At 37.6% G+C, this 23,548-nt stretch overlaps 2 protein-coding genes across 6 annotated transcripts in view; both read left to right on the forward strand.

Moving 5' to 3' along the window:
* The window catches only part of NDUFV2 (NADH:ubiquinone oxidoreductase core subunit V2), a 31,291-nt gene extending 27,422 nt beyond the window's left edge, over positions 1-3,869 (forward strand). Inside the window, exon 8 of the mRNA XM_063077084.1 lies at positions 3,715-3,869. Coding sequence (XP_062933154.1) covers positions 3,715-3,808 — 94 coding nt within the window. The 3' untranslated portion in view covers positions 3,809-3,869. The remainder of the gene's footprint in view (positions 1-3,714) is intronic.
* Positions 3,870-6,488: 2,619 nt separating this feature from the next.
* ANKRD12 (ankyrin repeat domain 12) overlaps positions 6,489-23,548 on the forward strand; it is a 134,254-nt gene continuing 117,194 nt past the window's right edge. For all 5 annotated transcript variants that reach the window (XM_063076866.1, XM_063076867.1, XM_063076868.1 and 2 more), the window contains exon 1: positions 6,489-6,786. The gene's annotated coding sequence lies outside the window, so the exon portion shown is untranslated. The remainder of the gene's footprint in view (positions 6,787-23,548) is intronic.

A 23,548-nucleotide genomic window follows, 5' to 3' on the forward strand; every position in this document is an offset into this window, starting at 1 on the left:
TATAAGGCTTGTATCTGGACATGGTAATACAAGAATGTCTTACTAACATCTGAAAATAACAGCTGATCACTTTCATTCCCCAAGTTAAAATGTTGGGTATATATGATAATGAAACAGATTGGGATAGCAATAACCATGTAAGACAGTTATAGTTATTCTTGAAATTAACCAAAGCTGGTTAGTTCTTTTCTATTAGTATTTTTAAAATAAAGTTCTCTGCTCACATATTTGAAAGAGGTGCTAATTGTACGTCTGAGTAATGAAGAACTGAAATTAAACTTTTTATAAATTATCTTTGGTAAATGACTGTTAAAATATTAAACCAGTGGTAAGATAATACTCTTTCTTAATTTTGACATTAATATTTGTGTGCTGAGATTGTTCTTGTTTCCAATTAATTAAAAGCATTGAAAACACCTTATAACCTACTTTTAAGTTACTAATTGATAGAAGGTGTTTTTTAGTATGGATTAGACTAATTTTAAATCTAATGTGAATTCTTCATATTTAGTTTTATAAAGATACTTTAAATTTTGTACAATTCTGGGAGTTACAGGTAAATTATCTGAGATGTAAAAAATATATAGCTAGGCTATATAGTTCCAATGCAGTTGTTGACTCTAGACAATAAAGTCACATTTGGTTTTTTATACTAAAAGTAGGAGCAATAGTGGATATATCTCAGCAATAGTAAAAAGATAAGCACTAAACTTTCATAAAGTAGTTTATCTATATAAAGTACTTTAAGCCATAAAAATTTACAGAAAGGCCAAGTTTGCTAGAGTGCAAATGAATTAAAATGGTGCATATACATGTCATGTTAGAATGGCTGAAAAACCACATGTATTTTTTGGATTTTAATGAAGACAAAGTAATTTAAGTAGATGTCATTTTAAGCATGAGATATCATGGAAATCATTTTTTGTTCTTTATGTGAAAAACCCAAGTGTAAATTGTGGCTGTCAGGTGAATGGATAGGGCTAGATAGTGTTCTGAGGCATGTTTACAGATGAAATGGGAGGGGAAAGTTACATGATTAATAGGTTAAACGAAGTTATAGGCTATGCTGGAGGATTTTATAGCCTTAATAATATTTTAATTTGCATTGGGTGAATGGCGGGGAAGGGAGAAGATTTGCAGCCAAACATACTGGACCACTGGAACCTCCTTTTTTTTTCTAAAGTGTCATGGGATTGTAATTTCATGGAGCGAACTTTAGGATACTCTGGATCAGCTTATTTTTTAAATTACTTCCATATATAAAATTCTGTAATCCTGTGGAGAGCTCAGGAAGTATGTAGGATTAATTCACCAATCTATTGTTCCAGAAACTCCAGTTGTTTTAATCTTCCTAAATGATCCTTTATGTTGGTAAGGAGGATATCAACACTAAGGAGCTTATTAATTTAAAAAGACCCGTATCTACCCAAATTGATAAGATACCAAATGCACAGCTTTCAGGATACTTCTAAAATGAAACATCTAAATCACATTCTATTCTGACATTTGATGAAGAGAAAAGTTTAGGCAGAGAAGAAATTTGATGGGAGGGATAGCTGAGCTTAAACCAAAAGCGGGAACCTAGTAAACAAAGAGAGGTCCTCCAAAATAAGTGAATTTTATTATTTCATAGGCATTTAAATAGCAGCCGGTATACCTGTTACTAGTTAACACAGTAGTCCCCGCTTTATCCACAGGAAATACCTTCCAAGACCTCCAGTAGATGCTTGAAACCACAGATCGTACCAAACCCTATACTATGTTTTTTTGTATACATGCATACCTGTGATAAAGTTTAATTTATAAATTAGGTACAGTAAGAGATTAACAACAATAACTAATGATAAAATAGAACAATGATAGCAATAAGCCAGCATCACTACTCTTGTGCTTTGGGACCATTATTAAGTAAAGTAAGGGTTACCTGAACATAAGCACTGCAGTTCTGTGACAGTCATCTTGATAAACAAGATGGCTACTAAGTGACTAATGGATGGGGAGCATATACAAGGAAACTTCAAAAAGTTCATGGAAAGATTTGTATTGTCTTTTGTTTTCTTTTTGGTAGCTGGCCAGTATGGGGATCTGAATCCTTGACCTTGGTGTTACAACACCATGCTCTAACCAACTGAATAACTGGCCAGCCTGTATTATCTTCTAATTCTATTTTTCCATGAACTTTTTAAAGTACCCCCATACAGTGTAGATAGGCTGGACAAAGGGATGATTCAAATCCCATGCGGGATGGCTCAAGATTTCATCACATTACTCAGAATGGTGCAAAATTTAAAACTTATGAATTACTTATTTCTGGAAGTTTCCATTTAATATTTTTTTACTACAGCTGACTACGGGTAACTGAAACCATGGAAAGCAAAACTGCAGATAAGGGGGGACTACTATACAAAAAATTTACAAAACCAAATAACTTTTTTTCTTATATCTGTCATTTTGTTGCTTACCCTGTGACATTAGTTTCAGGTTCTGGTAGATAGTACACAGAGACTACTTTTGATCTGGTTTTTATCGTGAACAAAAAGACCTATAGTGCAAATATATTGACATTTCTGATTTTGTGAGCATTATTCATTACATTAGTTACTTGTATTGTGTACTGTGATAGCTTGAAAGATCTTATAAGTGATTATGTGATGTCATTTTCCTGTCCCCTGAACAAAAAATGATTTCCTAGAGCTCAAAAAAAACATAGGATTGATGACAAAATGTGAAGGGCAAAGCCAGAGAGGATTGAAAGATATAAATTGAACAAGTTCTTCAGCTTAAATCTGTGGCAGGAACAAGGTAATTAGCAAAAGCCAAGGAATGGGGTTGGGGGGTGGGGAAGGTGGTGAAATGATATGGAGTAGGTGCTGAGTTGGACTGTAGCAAGAGAGGTCAGACAGGACAGAGGTGAGCAATTACCTGAGAAAGTATGTGTGGGGGTGAGAAAAGACAGATAGGTTCTTCTTCCTCTGCACAGCTTCTTTTCATGGATTCCTCCATAAGTACCTGTTCTTATTTTCTATTCTTTGTGGTGGTGGTGGCCACCCTGTCTGGAACCTTTTCTTGAAAAATTGCTACTACTAATATAGCCTTAAAAACGATCAATAGAAATAGATTTCCACTTCACTGCTTCTAAGGGACACCCTTCTACGTCTTCAGATTTCTCAAAAAAATCCAGTTTCTGTTTATATCCAAATACAGTGTTCAAGTATGTATATTCTTTCTATTCACTGTGACAATGGATCACAATTAAGTAAAATTCAAGTATAAAAAAAATGTAGTGCTCAAGTTTATTAAAACATGGTTTTTAAAAAATGTCCTCTGGGATTGGGTTATTTTTGCAATAGTTCTTTGATCCTTGGGCAGATGCTGAATCTCCTTGGTTTCTGTATCTGTAAAATAAAGCCAGTATCACTTGTCTTGTGGCATTATTGTAAAGATTAAATGAACTAATGTATGTACACTACTCAATAAGTGGGACCTATTATTAGTGCTGTTTTTATGTTTTTCATATTTATGGTGAGTTTTTTCATATTTAACTTTAGGAAAATTTTGCAGTTGAAATGTCTGAATTAAATAATCCATGCTAGTTTTGGGGGGGAAAATAGTTACTTAACTGGGCTGTTGTGAGGTAACAGTTATAATATAAGTAAAAATTTGTAAATGTTAATCATTATCAGTCACTTTACTATTACTTCTTTTTATTTTCAGGAGTGGACGCTTCTCTTGTGAGCCAGCTGGAGGTCTTACCTCATTGACAGAACCACCCAAAGGACCTGGCTTTGGTGTGCAAGCAGGCCTTTAATTTACATTCAACTGTAAACATGTCACAGAGAAATAAAATATGAACCTCCTATCTATGTAAACTTTTTATATTTGTTTGTTCAACTCTGTGTACATCTTGGCGGTAACCTAGCAACTGGCAACTGCTAAGTGTCATGTCAAAACGATGAAGCACCATTTTAAAGTCTTTTGCTATCTATGGCTAACTATGAGGACATTATTACATAATCTAGTTAACAGTTACTCCCTCCAACATCACCCATTTTCTTTTTTTTCTTTTTTTAAAAAAGATTACCGATAAGGGGATCAACCCTTGGCTTGGTGGTGTCAGCACCACACTCAGCCAGTGAGCTAACCGGCCATCCCTATATAGGATCCAAACCCATGGCCTTGGTGTTATCAGAACTGCACTCTCCAGAGTGAGCCACGGGCCGGCCCCAACATCACCGATTTTCAACTGCCAGGTCACTTTTACCAGGTTATTGCGAAGTAAAAATTCTATGCAATTTCAACTATGTTTTGCTTTTCCATCTTTAGCCACAGCCAAATTTTAAATTAACGTGATCCTTCTATAAACTTTATTTATGCCAGTACTCCCTTTAAACATTTTTATGTTTACAGCAAACAACTGTCAACTGGTAGGTGACACCTCAAGCACACTGGAGGTAGAAGGAGGATAAGGTAGTTGTCTCTAGAAGCATTATCCATCTTAAGAAAGAAAGGTACAAAACATTATGTCTGGCTATTCAAAAAATAACAAAGAAATTGGAAATACTGTATATTCATGAGTTGGAAAGATCAGTGGATATGCAAAATATACTCTTTAGTTTTATGGATGTTACAACTTAGAAGAAAGGATAAAACCTTTTATGCATTACATCCAGTTCAAGAAACTAGCTATATAGCACATTAGTTTTGCAAATAGGAAAAAAAAGTAATAGCCACCTTTAATGCATGGATAATAAATTTAATGATTTAATCAAATCACTTCAGGACTTTTCAAAGTCGCTCTTTGGTCTTCCTCTTGAGAGACTTTAGTCACTAGTAATTATGATGCCTGTAAACATAATTTTTTTTATTATGTCATTTAAAAAGTGGGGTTTTTTTTTACTTGAGAGAAGGTAAATATCACAGTAATCTTTCAAGTGACATAAAAAGGTAACACAATGAAAATACCTTCCTTCCACCCTAGAGCCCTCTTGACCTTCTTCTCATAGGCAACTATTTTTTTCTTTATTTCATTCCATAAATATCCAAATTAAATGTAACACTATTTCAGCTCTAGCCCTAAGGTGGTGTCTTACTATTCACATTGAACCTAGTGTTTTGTAGGTGGGTGAAATCAGGAACTTAGGAAAGGAAAAAATTCTGATCTTTAATGCTAGTTTATGCTTTATATAGTAATTTGTTGGGACTTGGCTTTCCTTGTCAAGTGTGAATGTCATCTGCTGTGATCATATCTGAACTTTCAGTTTACTAGTGACATGAAGGACAGTCTTACATAAGTTTGTGACTGCATTCATTAAGTCACAAATATGCTATAGGAGTTTAGAGGCCAGTTCAGGGAAATGATTTTCTGCTGAGTATGTAACTCCTTGGGTAGTTAAATTAGAGTATGTACAAATTGTTGCAGATTAACCTTTATGTAACTAAAAAGCGTCCAGAAGGAAACCGGAGTACACGCTGCAGCTACGCTGAGACGGTAAATTTTCCTTAGGCACTTTTCCTCAGTAAGTGAGCACTTGCCTCTGAAACCCTCAATTACCACATGTAGAAAAATGCACTGAAATTTCTCTTTAGGAAGGTCGGTGAAAGGTGTTACTGGGAGGGGCTGTACCATACATCCTGCGGTCCCCGCGGCAGGTGCACACTACTGCGCTTTCGGGATGGGAACTGGTGCCCCACCAGGCGCCGGAACGGGAGTCTTGAGTGCAGGCGTAGGCGCGCCCACAAGCCGCCTCTTGACCGAGGAGCTGGCCGACCGGCAGCCGCGAGTTCAGAGGCTCACAAACCTCTTCTTGGCCTCAAGCCGAGGTCGCAGCATGGTTTTACGCTGGCCCGAACTCACAAGCTCTTCCACCCACCCCTCCTTAAAAATAACATGTGGGGCCCGCCCGGTGGCTCGCTAGGGTGAGTGCTGCGCTGGTAGCACCGAGGCCGCGGGTTCGGATCCTATATAGGGATGGCCGGTGCGCTCTCTGGCTGAGCGTGGTGCGGACCATACCGTGCCAAGGGTTGCGATCCCCTTACCGGTCTAAATAAATAAATAAATAACATGTGAATACCCTACGTGGAGCCTCTTCTTCGCCGCCGCCATTTCCAGAAGTTTCCAGGCACAGCTACTGCCATGGTCGCTGCAAAAAGCGACCGCCGATCCCGCCTTCCCGGGAGCGTCAGCGGCGCCTGCGCTGTCTCCTATCCTAGCCTTTGCCGCCTCCTCCCTTCTCAGGCCGGTGACGACGGAGGGGAGGCCGTGACACCCGGGTTGGGTGGAGTGCCGGACCAAACCACCCCCCCGCCGCCTCCCACTTGGTACATGCCACCTCCCCCGCCCCGTGGCTCGAGATGTTCCTCCTCAGAGCCGCAGGAGCGGCGGACGCCGGGGGGGCGGGGCGGTCACGCCGCCCGTCCCGTGCCCGCGGGAGTCACGTGTCCGCGGAGGTCACGTGCCTGCGCCGTAGCCAATCGCCGGGAGGCGCTGTCCTGGGAGCGGGGAGGCCGTGGTGAGAGACGGACCGAGACCGAGATGTTTTCAAGCCCGGCCTCGGCGGCGTTAGTGGCGGTTGCAGCGGCGACTAAGACAGCGACAGCAACGGCCACGCCGAAGCACTCGTTCAGGCGGTAAACCGTCCCGCGCCGACCGAGCCTCCGGTCCGTGCGGGCGAGGGGGGCGTGGCGACAGCCCAGGAGGAAGGAGGGGCGCGGTTTCGAGCCTGTTCCCGGCGCCTGGGAGGAGACCCTCAGTTCCGAGCTGCTCCTGTCCACCCTCTCCAGAGCAAGGTAGGGACCCGCCCAGGCCCGCCGCGCGCCCCCTGGCCGGGCCGAGTGGCCACCGTCCTGACAGTGACAGGCCGTTAGTGGCCCTCGGCGCGGGTCTGCCGTTCCCGCCGGGGCCCCGCCCGCTGCCGCCGCCCCCGCCCCTCCCGGCGTCCGGAGGAGCCACGGCGCAGGTGGGAGCCGCCAGCTGGGCGGGGGCGCGGGCGGGCGGGGCGTAGGAAGGGGCGCCGGCGCCCCTGGCCGCCGCTCCCGGAACATGGCGGGGCCGGAGGAGCGTGTGCGTGCGAGTGTGCGCGGCCCGAGAGGGCGCCGCCGGCGTGCCGCGGCAGGACCGGCGGGGGCGAGGGCGCGCCCGGCCCGGCCCGCTGCGCGCGGCCGCCGCCGACCACCGGGGCCGCGAGCGTCGGAGGTCCCCGGGCTCCTGGAAGAGGCAGATGGAAGCGAGGAGGGGAAATTGCTGCTCTAGTCTCGGGGGAAAGGAGAGCGGCTACGCCGCAGTTCTGCCCTAAATGCCGGAGTAATCTGTCGCTGCCGCATTGGGCACTCAGTCTTTGTCATCGTCTTTTTAGTGCCCCTTCGAATGATGTTCAGAGACCCTTGTAGCACGTCAGGTTTTTAGGTCTCATTTTGGGGAGTAATGTGGGATGACGCATCCTTGAGGATCCCAAAGCGTGGAATGAACGGCTGTACAAAGAGGTTACCGAAGCCCAGCTGATAGCTGTTTCAATAACAACAGTAAGAAACTGTTTAGGATGGGAAGTTAATCTTGCACTAGTTGAAACCGTAGGAAATGTTTAAAGCAGTGTAGCCACCGGGATCGTAATTTCCACTTGACATCCGCGGCGAGACTGCGATCTCAGGTGAAACGTGTTGCAGATCCAGTGATCTGTAACGCTTTGGGGTTATCCCTAATGCTCAAGTTGGACCTGCATTCTCAGTTGTATTACTTTCTTATTGTTAAATGATGTATGTAAATTATAAAGGCAGGTTAACATACGAAGTAGGTATTTTAGAATAAATTAACTTTGTTAAAAACATACGCTCAAGTAGGCCGTTAAAAATCTTCGGCACGGATGTGTTTCAGTTTCTTCGATCATTATACAAAGGCTTTCCTGGAGATTAGCTCAGAACTGGCAGAACATATGCTGTATTGGTGCCAAGTGGCTTAAAAGCAAGATGAGATAGTGTCGACTGTATAAAATGAAGTCGTTATATTAACTAGTCTTGTTAAGAAAAGTCTTTAATTTGGGTTAAAAGCAAAAACATAAGATTTGAAATGTTTCCCTCAGCGATTATAAACAAGGGGATAAAGGTTTTATTACTTAAGGATTTTTTATAGTTGAGAACAAAAACTAAATTTCTAAAGCTCTGCAGACAGCTTGACTAAGGTCAAGCTTAACTATTCAATAGAGTATGTGTGTTCCATTTTAGAGATAGGCAAGGTGTTAAAATGAAGGAAAACCAGAGTGTTAAGAATATTCATAGAAGGAAAATTAGAGCAAAAAGTAGGATGCCTTTATGGTCTTAAAGTTTACATAGTAGTTGTTAAGAATTAGTAGTTGTTAGAATCGTTTTATGAACTAAGCAAGCTGGGAGAGTGGAAATCTCTAGGCGTGTAGTCCATGAAGAATATTTGAGGAGGAGTAAAGAGAACCAAAAGTATTCAGATGAGGAAAGAACTTGGTAGCTGAAAGTATGTTGTTCAGTCTCTGGTATTGGTTCTTTAATATCCAAGGAAAAAAGCTTGCATTTTATTTGGAGAGGAGTCTCTAACCAGTGGAATAAATTTAAAAGAAAGATGTTTTTATCGAGATGCCGATGTTACTTTTCTCCTTATAGAAGTTGTTGGAAAATGTGACTGCTACTCTGACGTAGATTGGAGAAATGATAGTTGAGATATTTGGAAAATACTTCTTTGGGAAAGAGATTTTTATTCTAAAAACAGGAAGAATATTGAATATTATTTAAATTCTTGGTATTGGTTGACCAGTAGTTAAAAATTTTTAAGTCATTCTTGTGTTTTAAGGCATTACTTCACTCTAAAAAGAGAATGGTTTGTGAGATTAGTCATTTCCATCGTAGTCCATAAGAGGTTTACATGACTTCTGAATGTAAATTTGATATTGAAGTAACATTTATCAGATAGGCATGAAGAATTTAATAATTACAGTAGGTTGCTTGAGAGCTGTTGACACTACTTTCTGACTTGGAATTTGTTGCTAACAACATGTATTTGCAGAATGCCTGTGCCCTGAAAAGGGTACAAGAATGGAGATTTATCCTTAGAACTGGAAGGGACCTCCATTTTTCTCGTTTCCCTCATTTACAGATGAGAAAATAAAGGCCTAGTAAGGTGTATGGCGTACAGCTAGTCTGCAGCTAGTTAAAAGTCTGTGGTTTGGAGAGGTTTCTTTCTGTGAAGATGCTAATTTGCCTCTTTCTTTAGAAGTAGCTTTGTGGAGTAGTGGAAAGAACATTGAAATATAAGTGAGAAAGCCTGGGTTCAAATTCTTGATTTGTCACTTCCTAGCAGTGGTTTTTGACAAATCATATGAACTTTGAGAACCTTGCCTTTTTAAATCTGCAAAAATAATTTTCCTACATAATTTTCAGGGTTGTTGGATGGAACAAATGAAAATGCTATAAAAAGTGGTGATATTATTTTTAAAGAAAACACAGTTCATAGAGTGTAACAAAGTGTTTAGATCCCTAGGTTTTTGCTTAGCCCTAGCTTTGTTTTTAGCACTTGCTATTTTACAGATTAGGACTCCTTATAGATACATTTTCTGATCCCCATTTAGTTCTAATCTTAGTAAAGCCGCTTATGAAGATTTTAAATATTGCAGTTGTTAAGAGTCTGACTTCCCCTGGAGAGTATGAAGTTTCTTCATATAGCATTTGAAAACATCCTTGTGTACACTCATGCGTGCATAATCTGTTCTTTAACAGACAGTGGCTTTTTAAAAGTAGTAGTGAAAGGATCTTAGTAGCAATGTTAACTTGTCTTTGGCTAGTTTCCAGATATGGCAATAGCAAGAGATAATTTCCTTTATAAACTCAGCTTTGAATAGTTCATGTTAAGGTCATCTGTTAGATCTAGAATATATAGAAATGTTAAAACAGTTTTTGTTTGCTTTTGCTCTTATGTTTAAAATCTTTTCTTCTAGTACTACAATGTATCAACATTGTATTACATAGATTACCAGATTATATATAACCTTGAAAATGAAGGTAATGATGATCATAGATAACATTTGCTGAGAACATGTGAGTCTCTGTGCTCAAAGTTTTATGTGAAATATTTCAGATAATATAACAACCCGTTTAAGCAGATACTATTATTATTCTAACAAATGGCAGAGAAAACTGAGCCTGTGAACAGTTATGCGATGTATAGATATTCACACAGCTGAATAAGTTTCCACTGTCCCCTTTTTTAGCCATTTCTCTGTGTTCTGCCTCTAAGAGTGTATATCTGGTTTTGAATGATTTTAAGGCAGTGTTTCTTAAATTTCAGACTTCATGAAAAATGTTTGGGGGCCAGCTATTCCACCTTCTATGTAGTCAAAAAAAGAAAAAGAAATACCTTCTGAAATCATAGATGATAGACCAGCAAGCCTTTTTATGACATACTTGTTGCTGTGTTGTTATTTTTTTTATATTAGTTGTCAGAATCAAATTATTCTCACCAGCTACAAAAGGACCACAGTTAACATTACAAGAGGCTATCCCAGTAAACTCCACCTTGAATGTCATTGTTCTAAAGAGACATATGAGGGTACTTCACAAAGTTCATGGAAAGATTCATCTTATCTTCTAATTCTGTTTTTCTGTGAAATTTTTGAAGTACCCTTTTACTCTAATCAATGACTGAATAAAAAAGATAACTTGCCACACTTATTTAAGACTTTTATAAAGGAATAGCTCTAGCAAGTAGGAAATTTGAGTTTCTCCAGGTTAGAAAATAGCATCCAAGACTAGGTTTTCTGATTAGTAAGACTCTCAAAATTCTAAGAAATTTAAATTCAAACTTAAGTCCTTGGAAAATTAGGTTTAAACACAGAAATGCTTCCAAATTGAGGTAAGTAGAGGAGGTAAATTATGAAACTGCAAGTCACGGGGTGGAAGTCATTTCTTTTTCTTTGGGTTTTAAAAATTCTAAAAATTAAAAAATGTGTCATCTTTGGCCAGTTCCTTAACATTTATTTGTTTTCCTAAAATTGTTTTGAAATATGTAAAATAAGTTTGTTTTTCTGGTCATCAGTTTGTATTTAGGCCATAATTCAGGGAAATATCACAAATATTAGTGATAAATACATTTTTTAACTATCTTATTGCTTGAAAGAGTTATTAGAGAGCTTTATAGCTTCTCAGATTTCAGATTGTTCTTCCACCTACTTAGGAGTTTGGTCGGCATTCTGACTTCTCATCGAGAACAAAAACTATGGCTCTCTCTTCTGCCCGGAAATAACTATATTTACTCAAGATAAAAGAAAAATAGTACCTTAAAGTTATAGTGCTTTGTAGTCAATAAAGCACTTTTTATATCTGATTTCTCTTGAATATAAACTCTGTGAGATAGGCTAAACAAGAATTGTAAGCTAATCTGATGATATTGAGCCATGGATTGAATCCAGGTTAAAATTATCTGTGGTAATACTAGACTCCTTTGAAATTCACTTATGGAAGAGAAGCATTAGCAAATCTAAAAGAAGAGGAAAGAAAGACGTGTTCTATTATTTTTTCTCTCACCAAATCTGTATCATATACAGCTTGCTTTCTATTCTGTTATACCTCTTCTGAAATAAACAAGTAGGGTAGAAGTAAATATTAAGAACATTCTTAGGACAGTTTTCCTAATTAATGGTGATGGTTAATGATGTTAAAGACAATTAGGTAAGAAAGTTAAAATTTCACAGAATGTTTTCTGTCATAATTTGCCCAAGAATATTGTAACTAGGAAAAAAGCCTTGGTTTGCATTTCAGTGTTCTATACGAAAGTCTTGCGATCTCTGAGTTAAAATAAGTTATCAGACTTTAATTCTCACTATTTGGAAGTTACCTGGTGATCAAAGAAAAGAATTTTTATTGAGCTCTGTAAACTAGGTACTGTTAGATATTTCAATATATGTTGTTTCAGTATGTGATGAGAGTAGGTATCTTACGTACTTGGTTAAGAAACCTCTTGAAAAAGTTGTCACAGGAATATCTCCAACTCCATGTTAGTACTCAAGAACTAACTTGAAATTTATAAGTGTTATATACATGTAAGTCTATTACTTTGAGAATTTTTTTCTTAAGATCAACCCAATTCATTCATATATTTGTAGTTGAGGTGATCAGTAGTGCTTTTTCAACTTTATTCCTGTTTTCTAGGATTTGTAAAAACATCTCAGGATTGAAGAAGAGTGTTCTTTTTAAGTTGCAGTGAACAGGGCAAAAAATAACTCTACCGAGTTTCTGTTTGTTTTCCTGTTATTGAAAGTAAACAGAATGGTTGACAGCAAATTGGCTTCTCATTCTTCCTTTTTTGTCCTTTTCCCCCTTCATGGCTCTTTCTTCTCCTTCAGGCATTAGTGCTTTCTTGCTTTGCACATACTCGGTGAAAGTAAATTTACACTTATATAGATATTTATATACTTCTATATACTTATATCTGAGTTATTAAATTTAAATTATATTACCACTTTTACTTTACATTTTAAGGCTTTTGTCTTTAATTGCTGTATGAAGGTATTTGGCTCGAGTACAGGAATTTGGATCATTAGCCAATACATGGGGAAATAGTCGTTTGCATTTTCTCTTCTGTGAATTGACACTTCATATTTTTTGGTCATTTTTCTCTCTTTGTTCCTTCTTACTCAAAACTAGAAGTAGCAATTAAGAATTTATACAAATAATACTTTAACATTTTTGTTAGGATTTTACGTTACAGAATTAATATATGCTATTATTACATTTAAAAACTATATAATAAAAAGGTTAACAATTCTCCAACTTCCTTATGCATAATCTTTATATATTAGAGATTATTAATCTTCTATATGTGTTGCAAATATTTTTCCTAATATATCACTTAGCTTTTGAATCATAACTTTTATTTTACAGCACCACTGCCCACCCCTTCACAAGCCCCCAAAGAAACTGGCTCTCTCCAAATTACTTCCTTATTGGGGTAATAACTCTTTAAACTCTTTTATTATTCTATTCAAGAATTTCCCCTGCCCATAGCTTTTTTATACTCAGATGTTGGGGAGGAGGTAGCAGAAAACAGTGAGAATCTTTTGAGCATGGGGGGAAACATGGAATCTCACACTTCAGTCATATTCATTATGAAATGCTAATTGACTGGTAGAGGCATAATTACAAATACTCAATAGTTGATAATAGGTTCTCCACATAAATTTTCATTCACTCCTTACAGTGACCTTGTTAAGTTTATACTATTCTCATTTTGCAGATGAGTTCAAGTTAAATCATTTAAAGTCACATATATCTAGGAAGTGATAGTGACTGTTTTGCTTCCTTTTAAAATTACATCTTCAAAGATGATATTAAGAGGAAAAGGATAAAGTAATGGGCAAATTTAAAACCTTTAAGGGAAAAATATGTATTTTGTATTGCAATTATGGATTGTTTATAAGGAGTGAAAGTTTTGAAAGATCCAGTCAGAAAATGTGATGGCTTACTCAATTTAAAAGTAACTGGAATTTTTATCTTTTCATTTCTGAATTTTCCGGTTTTCACAGTGAACAAGTATTATGGATATGATAAAGTTTTATGCAGTACATAGTTAATTTTTAAGGGAATGTCTCTTTGCACAGCACTGAATTTAGCATTGTTGAGGCAGGCATTTGGGAAAATATAAGTGGAGGCAATATTATAGTCCATATCTTTTTATGAGTTCACACTCAGGGAACAAAATACAGACATATGAAATAGGACAGTATTATTCTTTAATCATCCACATTGCTTTTCCAGTTGGTGTAGGAAAGGAACATGCAAGGACATGGGTCATGTCTGTCTTAGTCTATTCCATAACAATGTAAATGATCAGCATATATTTATCAAATAAGTGAGAATCACAAATGAGAATCACCTCAATGCCAGTAACAAGAGAATGGTCTGACTGGCACAGAGGATGAATTGAGATTTGAAGAGAAAAGGTGGGGTAGCCACTGGGCCATGATTACTAGGATGAGGGGCTTAATATAGATGATTTTCCAAGATGGGAAATGATATAATACAAATTTTCTTAGCAAATAATTCTAGAAGTTGTATGGAATTCAAATAGGAGGTAAGGAGATCATTGGAAAGGTTCTTAGGTTTTAAGGTTTTAGGTGTCAATGCTAAGCACTTACCTAAAGAGCACCTCCTCTGTGTGGAGTTAAAAATCTAGCGGGAAGAGATAATTAAGACAATATTTTGAAGTTGTATTGCAGACTTTTTGGGTGAAAATGGACCTGTGGGTTTTAGGCTCTGAAATAAGTCTCTCCAAAAAAAGGCTAAGAATCACTGACTTGAAAATTTAAGTTCAGTTTTTGATAAAGAACTCTTAACGTTCTTAACTAGTCCCAAATTTCTTTTTTTAGACGTTTTTTATAGTATATTTTCTTCCATAGAGAAAACTGTTTGTACCATCAGTGAGATTTGCCATTTTTTTCCAGTTCAAGAACATTTGTGTGGTCATATATCAGGAAATGTTTTATTTAAAAAAAACCAAAAAACAAATACAGTATGCACTTATTCTTTCCCACTGATGTGGAGTTTTCAAAGAACCAACCTTTACACGTTACTTTCTTAGCTATTAGAATACAGTGAATTTACTCTGCTCTGATCTCTCATTGCCATATTTCTGCTTATCATTTTCATCAGCATGCTTTGGCAGGGAAACAGTTTATAATTCTAAATTGCTTTGGCCAGAACAGCTACCAATGACACACACTATTAAACCAGTTTAGAGTGTGTTTTCCTGTGAAGGCCCTGGCATATACAGGTGTCCTGAATTCTTATACATAGCATAGGAGGTAGGTTTATGTTGCAGAATGAATAGGAGATAGAAAAACTGAGGTAGCAGATCAAGACTAAAACAAGGCCTAAACAATTCAACCCTGGTATGAAATCATCAGCGTGACAGTTTAGGCTGTAATTGAAGCAGTGTATAACCCATGATATTGTTGGATCAGGGTGAGAATAGTGTGGTGTGCAAATCAGAAATTATTTCCTTTAACATTGCTTTCTTGTAGAGTACTGATTTCAGCTCCCCATAACTGCATGAAGAGTTTGGGTAGAGGTGAAGATTTTTTTCAGGTTCACAGGCTTTCTTGTAGAAATAGTGATTATTATAAACTATTCTGGATTTTTTTTTAGTGACCTTTTATCACAGTCTCTTTTATGTACCACTGTTAAAACTAAACCCATTCTCTAAATAATTAAAAGTCCTTCCCTTTCATTTAAGGCTAAAGTATGTGCCTGTCATTTTTAAAGAAAACAGTAAAAGTGAGATAGGGTGCTATTTGGGATTAATCAGTGAGTAGTTCTTAGAAGGGCACCAGGCTTATTCGTAATAGCTATGATATGTTGCAAAGACGGGCTGCAATAAGCTTGTCTTTGCAGGAGGTGTGAGATAGCACAATTAAAATACCAAAAACATTTTTGTTTTGAAATATTTTAGATAATTAAAAAGGGACAGAAAATAGCATATTGAGTTTAAGTATTAAACATTACAAATTCAGTTGAAGCTCCTTATATATCTTCCCTTGATCTATTTCCTTAGTCCCCCATGTGAATTCCTATCTCTTCTCTTAGCACAAACTTTCCCAACAGTGGCTTTTCACCTTTTCTAGACCTGTGCAAATCTTTTTCTTTCTTCAGAGTTCACCTCAGTTGTGACCTATTCAATAAAGCCTGACTTTTTCCATCTTAACTCTCTTGCACATTGTGTGTAGCAGTAAGAGTAGTCTGACTAGAGGAGGTGAAAGTAAGATTATGTACATGAGGTAGAGTTCTGCCTTGAGATTTGGTGAAAGGAGTTAGACTTCAGCACTGTACTGTATATAGAACAGAATTGATGTGAGAGTAACCTAACAATCGTTTTATGAAGATTACTCTGGTAGCAGTAGTATGGAACAGTGGTCTGAAAGGAAGTGGTGAATTGCTAACTGATTTTGACACCCTCCCACCCACCCCCAAACATCAGTTACTGAGATTTTACTTGGCCTTCAAACAGGTTACCATTTTGTTTTTAAAAAGAAGAAAGGAAAGGAGGTGATCTAGTTTTCAGGATTTGGGGGTTTACTCCTGACCCCTTTTAGAATATTTAGGCTTTTTCCACTATTCACAGTGAAGTGAATATAGTGGCTACTAAATTTCTACTTTCAGCGTTGGCAACTTTTTCAGCTTCAGTGCCAGAGATGCAAGTAAAGCTGTTTAACCATTTTCTGTGAGTTGTTGCAGCCCTCTACTGGTTATGGAAGTTGCAACAATTTAGAACCCTTTAGGGACAGAAGTAGGTCAGTATACTCAGCAACTCATTTTTAGAATCTGAGACCCTTAGAAATCATTTATGCCAGCTCTCTAGATTGCAGGTGAGTATGTTACATTATCTACCCTAACAATTCCGGAGGGAAAAGAAAAGGGAAAAAAAAGTGTGTGTGTGGGTGTGTGTGTGTGGGTGTGTGTGGGGGGGGGGGGTGTGTCCGGAGGGAAAAGAAAAGGGAAAAAAAGTGTGTGTGTGTGTGTGTGTGTGTGTGTGTGTCTGTGTGTGTGTGTGTGTGTGTGTGTGTGTGTGTGTGTGTAAGATACCCAGGTCACATAGGTCATTGTAAACACAGCTCCCTGTATTAGTTTATTTACAAACTCTAAATGTATTGTTAGAACGTGGTGCTTGATAGTCAAATGTCACACAATGTCAAAACAAAACTTTTAAAAACTTATTTCTTTTGTAAACATTATCTAATGAAGTAATGAGAATTTTTAAGAAATTTGATGTATTGTTTAGTTACTACTATTAGAAGATAAATACAACAGATAAATGCTAATTGCTTCTTTAAATTATTTCCAAAGCATTTTTGCTTATTTACTGCTGGAACCAGAAGCTTGGGTGTCAGTCCAGCCTCCTTGCTCATGTTTACTCTTCGATCCCCTCCTCACAATATGATCATTATACTTTAAGTGGTCTCCTTGTCAAGTCTATCTTCCAGAGTTTCACCAAGGGCACCTTTCTAAACTGCTCACATTATGTCACTACTTTTTCAAAAGCCTTAAAGTGGTTTTTGTCACTATGAAGATCAAACTGTACAGTGACAAGGTACTTCATGATGTGATGCCTTCCTACTATTTTTTTTTTTTTTTTCCTGGCTAGTATAGGATTAAATCCTGGACCTTGGTAATAATATCACAGACTAGACAACTGAGCAAACCAGCCAGCCCTTCCTACTTTCTTTAGCCTCATTTTTTCTACCCCACTGTGCTTCAGTTTTTTGCTATCCCTTCAACGTGGCCTGCTTTCTTGTATGGGCATGTGTGCATACCTGTGCACATGGTTATCCTCCCCATACTCCTACCCCATCCATATTTACTTGTCTCATAGTCATTCTCAAGACCCTATTTTAGTGTTACCTCTTCTTGAAATTCCCCACTCCTAACCCAGTACGCATGCACTGAGTTGGGTGATCCCTTTGTGCTATTATTATCATACTTATTATGATATTTAATAATAGTCGCTATTATTCCATATGGTAATAAACTTGTGTTTTGTCCTTGTAACAGCTGTAAATTCCCTGTAGATTAGGGTTGTGTGTTCTTCATCTTAGTTCCATTATGTGGCACAAAGATGCTTAGTAAATGTTAAAAGTAGAATGATTGCATGAGCAAACTTTAGCATGATAGCTAAAGGAAATACCCACAGTTGAGTAACATCATAGGTTTAATTCATTTTTGTTTAAGTTTTGAAGAGAATTAGTTCTTTTAGACCAGTGCTTAGTGGGTGTACTTTTATGATATATCTATATCAAGGAAAAGGAGAGGGGGAAATAAATGGTAGAATTTTAGAGCTGGACTGTACCTCAATTAAAGATGAGGAAACTGAAACCCAAAGAGTTTCCAAGTTAGAACCCAAGTCTTATAGTGCTTTGCTGATTTCCTCCTAATATATTTGCCTTAGACTTGCCTAGGATTAGTAGATAATGGTTGTTTATATTTTATGCAATTGGACTATCTAAATATAACTCTATACTATAGGTTCACCTTTGTGGAATTTTGAAGGTAGTATATACACGCATAACTAAACCAAATTGACCATGTATAATGTATTTACTATGTATAATCTTTTGAATTATCTGCCACGTTCAGATTCCTGAAGGATATAACATTTAGCAACACCAACTGAAAGTGCAGCCTATATTTACTGGATTTGGCTTCTGTCTTAGGACAAAATGTTTTACTTCCTTCCCTCTTTTGGGAATGGGGGTGGAAAACATAAGTACCTTTTACCTCTTTTATCTCTTTCCCTCCATCTGAAGCAGTCTCTTATATACCATCTCATATATTCTTTCCTCTCAGGTTCTACCCATAACACTGTGTCTCCAGAGGAAACCAACCAACCTATTTTATTTTATTTTTTAAAATTTTTATTTACTGATTACAGTCATACCTGGTTTTATTGTGTTTTGCAGATATTGCGTTTTTTGCAAATTGAAGGTTTGTGGAAACCCTGCGTTATGTCTGTTGGTACAATTTTTCCAACAGCATGTGCTCACTTTGTGTGTTTCTTGTCACATTTTTGTAATTCTCACAATATTTCAAACTTTTCCTTTATTATTATATGTGTTATGGTGATTTATGATCAGTGATCTTTGATATTACTATTGTAATTGGTTTTGATGCACCACGAACTACACCCATATAAGATGGCAAACTTAATCTGGATAAATGTTGTATGTGTTCTGACTGCTGCACCAACCAGCCGTTCCTCCATCTGTTTCTCTTCGTGGGCCTCTCTATTCCCTGACACAACAATATTGAAATTAGCCAATTAATAACCCTTCAGTGGCCTCTACGTGTTCAAGTGAAAGGAAGAGTAGCACATTTCACTTTAAATCAAAAGCTAGAAATGATTAAGCTTAGTGAGAAAGGTATGTCAAAAGCTGAGGTAGCCAAACTTAGCCTCTAGAGCCAAACAGTTAGCCAAGTTGTGACTACAAAGGAAAAGTTCTTAAAAGAAATGAAAAGTGCTATGCCCGTGAATACACAAATGATAAAAGAGTGAAATAGTGTTATTGCTGATAGAAAGTTTATCGTGGTCTGGATAGAAGATCGAACCAACCACAACATTCCAGTAAGCTACAGCCTGATCCAGAGCAAAGCCTTAATTAATTCTCTTCAATTCTGTGAAGGCTGAGAGAGGTGAGAAAGCTGCAGAAGAAAAGTTTGAAGCTAACACAGGTTGGTTTGTGAGGTTTATGGAAAGAAGCCATCTCTTTAACATAAAAGTGCAAGGCGAAACAGCAGCAAGTACTGATGTAGAAGCTGCAGCAAGTTATCCAGAATATTTAGCTAAGATGATAAATGAAGGTGGCTACACTAAACAACAGGTTTTAGTGTAAATGAAACACCTTTCTACTGGAAGAAGGTGCCATCTAGGACTTTCCTAGCTAGAGAGAGAAGTAAATACCTTTCTTCAAAGGACATTCTGACTCTCCTGTTAGGGGCTAATGGAGCTGGCGACTTGAAGTTGAAGCCAATGCTCATTTACCGTTCTGAGAGTCCTAGGGCCCTTAAGAGTTATTCAAACAGTATGTTTTTGATGAAGAAAAAGAAAAATTTTTTAAATTGGTTAAATAGACTTTGCCTGTGCTCTGTAAGTGGAACAACAAAGCCTTCATGACAGCACATCTGTTTATAACATGGTCTACTGAATATTTTAACCCCACTGTTGAGAATTACTGTTCAGAAAAAAAGATTTCCTTTCAAAATATTACTGCTCATTGGCAATGCACAGTCACCCAAGAACTCTAACGGAGGTGTAGGAGATTAATGTTGTTTTCATGCCTGTTAACATAACATCCATTCTGCAGCCCAAGGATCAGGAGTAATTTCAACTTTCAAGTATTACTATTTAAGAAATACATTTCATAAGGCTATAGCTGCCATACATAGCGATCCCTTGGATGGATCTGGACAAAGTAAATCGAAATCCTTCTGGAAAGGATTCACCATTCTAAATGCCATTAAGAATATTCATGATTCATGGGAGGAAGTCAAAATATCAACATTAACAGAAGTTTGGAAGAAGTTGATTTCAGTCTTCATGAATGACTTGGAAGAGTTCAAAACTTCAGTGGAGGGAGTAACTACAGATGTGATGGAAATAGTAAGAGAACTAGAGTTAGAAGTGGAGCCTGAAGATGTAACTGAATTGCTGCAATGTCTTGGCAAAACTGTAATGGATGAGGAGTTGCTTCTTTTGGATGAGCAAAGAAAGTGGTTTCTTGAGATGGAATCTATTCCCTGGTGTAGATGCTGTGAACACTGTTGAAATGACAACAATGAATTTAGAATATTACATAAACTTAGTTGACAAAGCAGCTGCGAAGTTGAAGAGTCTTGACTCTAGTTTTAAAAGAAATTCTGCTGTGGGTAAAATGCTGCCAAACAGCATCACATGCTGTGGAGAAATCTTTTGTGAAAGGAAAGAGTCAATCAATGCAACAAACTTCATCATCATCTTTTAAGAAATTGCCACAGCCACCGCAACCTTCAGCAACCACCACCCTGATCACTCAACAGCCATCAACATTGAGGCAAGACCCTCCACCAGCACTGAGATTATGAAGGCTCACATGATCGTTAGCATTGTTTAGCAATAAAGTATTTTTTAATTAAGATGTGTACTTTTTTTTTTTTTAGACATAATGCTATTGCACTCTTAATAGACTACAGTATAGTATAAACATAACGTTTATATGCACTGGGAAACCAAAATATTCGTGTGATTCACTTTATTGTGATATTTGCTTTGTAGCAGTGGTCTGGAACCAAACCTGTAATGTCTGTAAGGTGTTCCTGTATAAAAGTAGTATATGTTCATTCTAAACATTAAAACAATATAGAACTGTATAAAATAAACGATAAAAATTCCTTAAGGACTTTTAAGAATGTTGTTTTAAGGACATTGTTAAGGACGGTTTATTTAAAGGATTGTGGATGTTTGTACTTTTGTCTTCATTTTTTGCATGCTTTTGGTTAAATTCTATGATTATTTTATGATACTATCTGTGATATGATATACTATTTTGTTATATTATTTTGTGATAATTTCTTGGTCTGAAATGCAACCATTAGATTCTTATGGGAAAATGTTATGGAATAGCTGCCAAAAAACATGGTGGTGAAAGTTAACTATTACTTATTTGGGAAGGTATGATAAAGAATATTCTGTTTTCATAGACTGAATTCTCACTTGAGTGGCTTAAGTAGTTAAGGGGGAGAAAAATCCAGTTAATATCTCCGAAACAAGGCCATTTATTTTGAGGCCTTTTCCATTTTTTCAAAACCACTTTCAAAATGTGTGAGAGAATTAGGCTGTTTGGTATTTAAGTAGGAAATACTTAGTATTTACATCTCATTGTTTACTTTTTGCACATGAGGAAAACAGCAATAAGTATGTCCAATAATCACAGCTATTATTTTTGCATTTGTAGGAAAATATTATCAGAATATGGAGTGAAATTGTCTTAAACCTTGTATTCTGGAGTCTGAATTTTTCAAGGAGAAAAGTTCTTTTTAAAAAAAAAAAAGACCAGTAAGGGGATTGTAACCCTTTAGCTGGTGTTGTCAGCACCACACTCTCCCAAGTGAGCTAAACCAGCCATCCCTATATAGGGATCCGAACCCATGGCCTTGGTGTTATCAGCACCACCCTCCTAAGTGAACCATGAGCCAGCTCCAGGAGAGGAATTCTTAAATGTCATCTTGTCTAATTTTACTTTAAAGAAGGAGAAACAGAAATACTGAGAAGTGATGAAGGTCAACCAAAAAGTCAGTGGTAGGTGTCAGGATAGAATCTTGGACTTCAAACTCTCAGATCAAATTACAGAGAAAATAGTGGTCACTTTCCTAACTGAATTACTCTTAGGAACTGTTGAAATCTGTTACTGTGATTTTGTTCTTTACTAGTTGCCTTTTTTCTCCAATCAATTTTGGAGGAAGCATTTTTATCTCCAAAGCAGCTGCAGTTCAGTGGAAGCTGGAACTGAAATAAAGTTAGAACCCCCATTTCATGCTTATGGTTATCTCTTTACTTTCCTGAGGTAGAATGTAAAATTGATGGCAAATTAGAGGGCAGCAGTTGAATATTTTATATACACCACAGACTATGCTAAGATACAAATTTTTTTTTTTTTTTTTTTTTTTTTGGTCCTTTTTGTGACCGGCACTCAGCCAGTGAGTGCACTGGCCCTAAGGTATAATTTCAATAGACTTATGAGTAGAACTTTATCTTTTCATAATATGGATGACCAAAGTAAGTAAGTTGGACTTTGCTCTCAGTTGTATTTAATCTAAAATGCATGTTTTGGGAACTCTGGATAAGATGGCAGAGAAGCCCCCCCCCTTTTTTTTTTTTTTTACAAATAGTCATGTGTTACTTGGCAACAGGGATATGTTCTGAGAAATGCATCATTAGGCAGTTTTGTTGTGCAAATATCAGAGTGTACTTAAGCAAACCTAGATGGTACATAGCCACTTCCACACCTGGGCTATATGGTATAGCCTATTGCTCCCAGGCCACAAACCCATACAGCATGGCACTCTCCTGAATACTGTAGGCAGTTGTAATACAATGGTAAGTATTTGTAGAAGTAGACATTGGAAAGATACAGCAAAAAAAACCCCACAAAAAAACAGTAGACACACCTGAGTGAGCACCAGGTGGGCTTGCAGGCTCCACCAAAATACCACCCAGGCTGCCCAGGTAAGCACGCGCAGTACCCGCACACTGACCGAACAGGAGCCAAGGCAGCACACTGCACACTCAACTGCATTGAAGAAAGAAGAATCACCAGCAAAACCTGCAGACAGAGTAGGAAGTCTCCCCCCTCATAACCCACTCCAGAGTGATAGAAGAATTAAATGTTCTACTATATAACCAAACATCAGCATAAAAATACTAGAACTACAAATAAACAAGAAGATATGATACCACTGAGGGAATGTGGTAATTCTCAAGTACCAAACCCTGTAGAGCAAGGAACCCTCAAGATGTCTGAAAAGGAATTCCAAGCACTGATTTTAAGAAAACTCCCAAGAAATAAGAGAAAAATCAACTAGAGAACACAATGAAACAAGAAAAAATACCCAGGATATTAAGGAGGAAATTTACAAAGAGATTAATAACTTAAAAAAGAATGTTAGCACAACTCCTGGAAATTGAAGGATCTCTAAATGAACTAGAAAACAACAGAAAGCTTGAGCAGAAGGCTAGACCAAGCAGAAGAAAGAATCTCAGAACTCGAAGATGATCTTTTTGAAATAACCCAGGGACACAAGAAAAAGGAAAAAAGAATTTTAAAAAATGAAGAAAATTTAAGAGAGAGAGCTAGCAGACAACCTCAAGCGCATAAACATCCAAATTATGAGTATTCCAGAAGGAGGAAAAAGGAAAAGGCATTGAAAACTTATTTAAGGAAGAATAACAGAAAACTTTCCAGGTATGGAGAAGGATGCAGACCTTCAGATCCAGGAAGCCCAAAGATCCCCAAACAGA

The sequence above is a fragment of the Cynocephalus volans genome, chromosome 13 (assembly GCF_027409185.1).
Source record: "Cynocephalus volans isolate mCynVol1 chromosome 13, mCynVol1.pri, whole genome shotgun sequence".
NCBI lineage: Eukaryota > Metazoa > Chordata > Mammalia > Dermoptera > Cynocephalidae > Cynocephalus > Cynocephalus volans.